Here is a 2,606-nt window from a genome sequence, read left to right on the forward strand (position 1 = left end):
GACTACCCTTTTAGTAATTTAGTTAGGGTACAAATTTTAAAATCAAGATGGATACCAATACCTTTTATAATTTGTGAAAAATGTCTTTACAGAAATGACTTGACCTTTTTTTAGAAAATTCAGCACCCAACTAAGTTTTGGACCAAAAAGGACCTGTCTGTCACTGCCTTTTCATAATACACCAAGCCTTGCAATTTCAGCTTTCTAAATTTCTGGATTTTAAAATTTCGTTTGAGTTTTATTTTGTTCAGGGTGACCATGGTAGGCTTTACTGGTTGCATTATATTTCCAGGCAAGGCTGTAAATATTTTATTAAAATAGAATTCTAGAGGTTCGAGGGCATTCTGGGGAGCCAGTATTTCCAGGTTAGGAAGAGTTGCTAGTGGGTTAGAAGGCTCCATTGACGTATTTAAACTTAATATCTGCCCTGAGTTCAGAAAAGAGTTAACATAGCAGGCCTGAGATTGTTATCCTTAGAAAGGCCTGCTTACAAGATTGGCACTGACCGGTGTCTGGGAACTTGATGGTAAGCAGCTCCCTATACTGTTATAAAACTTTCCCTAAGTTATGAAGTGGCTCACGGTGCATTTGCAACTTGCAATATGATTTTTGCTGGACATCTGCTTCTCTTCTGGGAATCTGGAATTTTGTTATGTGCTAACCCTATGTGACTCTAGCCCCCAGTGAAAACCTTGGGCTCTGCGTCTCTAATGAGCTTCCCTGGTAGAACATATGTAATGTGTTGTCCCAACTCATTGCTGAAGGATTAGTGCATCCTCTTTGACTGCACTGATAGAGTTCTCTTGGAAGCTTGTACCTGGTTTCCTTTGGATTTTGTTCCATGTGCTTTTGCTTTTCCTGACTTTACTTTATATCCATTTGCTCTAGTAAACCGTACCTGTGAATGTAATGATTTCTGAGTCCTGTGAGCCCTTCTAGCAAATCACTGAACCTGGTGGTAATCTTGGGGATCTTTAACACACCCTGGGTGTTGGATTACTTAATTTTTTTCTTATTGTTTGGCATTGTAATTGCACATTTTATGTTGAAAGTTTAGAGGTGTAAAATTTTTAAAATTTGTGAGGTAGTGAAAAAAATTTTGCCCAATTAAAATTCTTTTTTAAAAATTTTTTTTCCCTCATACCAATAGAGATGGGCACCAATTAAAATTCTTCAAGTTCTCTTGTCTTGCAAAAGTCTGGTACATTACTTTTTATGTTTTAGTCATTTGAAAACTTAATTTATTTTATTTTCAGAATTGGAGACGTCTTTCACCCAAAAGAAGGTGTCTAGTCCATCTTTATTACGAAATGAAAATGGTATTGATGTGGAGCCAGCTGAGGAGGCAGTTATTCAAAAACCTCGAAGAAAGAGAAAGTAAGAGTTTATTTATCCTTCTAACTATTCTCCAGGGTTACTCTGATACTTCATTTGAAGCTCCCAAACAGTAGCTTCTCATTAAGTTTTATTGAATACTCATAGCTTTATATCTCTAGGATAAGTAGTTTTACAAAATACTAGGTTAACTACTCTAATGATAACTTTTAAAAGAATGAACCATTGAAAAAATAAAAAAGTTAATATTGTACTTAAATAAGAAATCTTAGTTATATCTAAAAAAAGAATAGGACAGATAGAAGATTTTATATAAGTAGCAAAAAAATTAGATATTAAGGATATTAAAAACCAAAGATAATAAAATAGGCCATTATAATTTGTTTTCTCACGTTAATATGTTCAAATTATGATTATTTCAGCAATAGGTAAAACTGTCTATTTTAGCATAGGAAATTAAGATAAAATGAATGACATACTTTAAAGAAGTACAGTGAAACTTATATAACACTATTGTTTGTATTTGAAAATGACCCTACAAATAGTATCTATATAAAATCATATAATTTTAAATTTGGAAAGAACCTTATAGATCTAGTTTAGTCACTTCATTTTCCATATAAGAAAACTGAGGCCCACAGAAATATAGGCAACTTGCTGCACATACCTGCTGCTCAGATACATTTGAATAAAAACCAAATTTCTTGACTATATTCAGGACTCTTTCCATTGTATTTATAGGTAGTTCCTTATGTGGGCCTGTAAAAATTCAATAATCATCCATTTCTCTTATATATTCCCTTATTACAGGAAAACCAAGCCAGCAGAATTACAGTATGCCAATGAGCTAGGAATAGAAGATGAAGACATAATTACTGATGAGCAAACTATTCCAGAACAACAGTCTATATTCACTGCACCCACTGGCGTCAGCCATCCTGTAGGCAAAGTATTTGTGGAAAAAAGCCGTAAGTATTGGAATATGAGCTCTTTAAAAATTGCACAAGGATATCCTTTGACCTGGTAATTATACTTCTGGAAATATGAATTAAGGAAATAAGCAAAAGTATGGACAAACATTTATACACAAAGCTAATCACCACACTATTATTCATGAGAGTGAAAAACTGGAAACAACCTAAATGTAAAATAGGAGGTGAATTATTTCAGTAAATTTTGGTGTATCTATTTAATTAAATATTCTGTACCATTAAGAATAACTTTTAGGGGCAATTTTTCATTTCATGGAAAGATTCTAATGAAAAATAAGC

General features: G+C 33.2%; 1 protein-coding gene across 1 annotated transcript in view; it reads left to right on the forward strand.

Moving 5' to 3' along the window:
* The window catches only part of TMEM237 (transmembrane protein 237), a 29,920-nt gene that overhangs the window by 3,256 nt on the left and 24,058 nt on the right, over window positions 1-2,606 (forward strand). Inside the window, exons 3-4 of the mRNA XM_012655112.1 lie at window positions 1,257-1,377; window positions 2,146-2,303. Coding sequence (XP_012510566.1) covers window positions 1,257-1,377; window positions 2,146-2,303 — 279 coding nt within the window. The remainder of the gene's footprint in view (window positions 1-1,256; window positions 1,378-2,145; window positions 2,304-2,606) is intronic.

Source organism: Propithecus coquereli, unplaced genomic scaffold (genome assembly GCF_000956105.1).
Source record: "Propithecus coquereli isolate 6110/MARCELLA unplaced genomic scaffold, Pcoq_1.0 Scaffold113, whole genome shotgun sequence".
Lineage (NCBI taxonomy): Eukaryota > Metazoa > Chordata > Mammalia > Primates > Indriidae > Propithecus > Propithecus coquereli.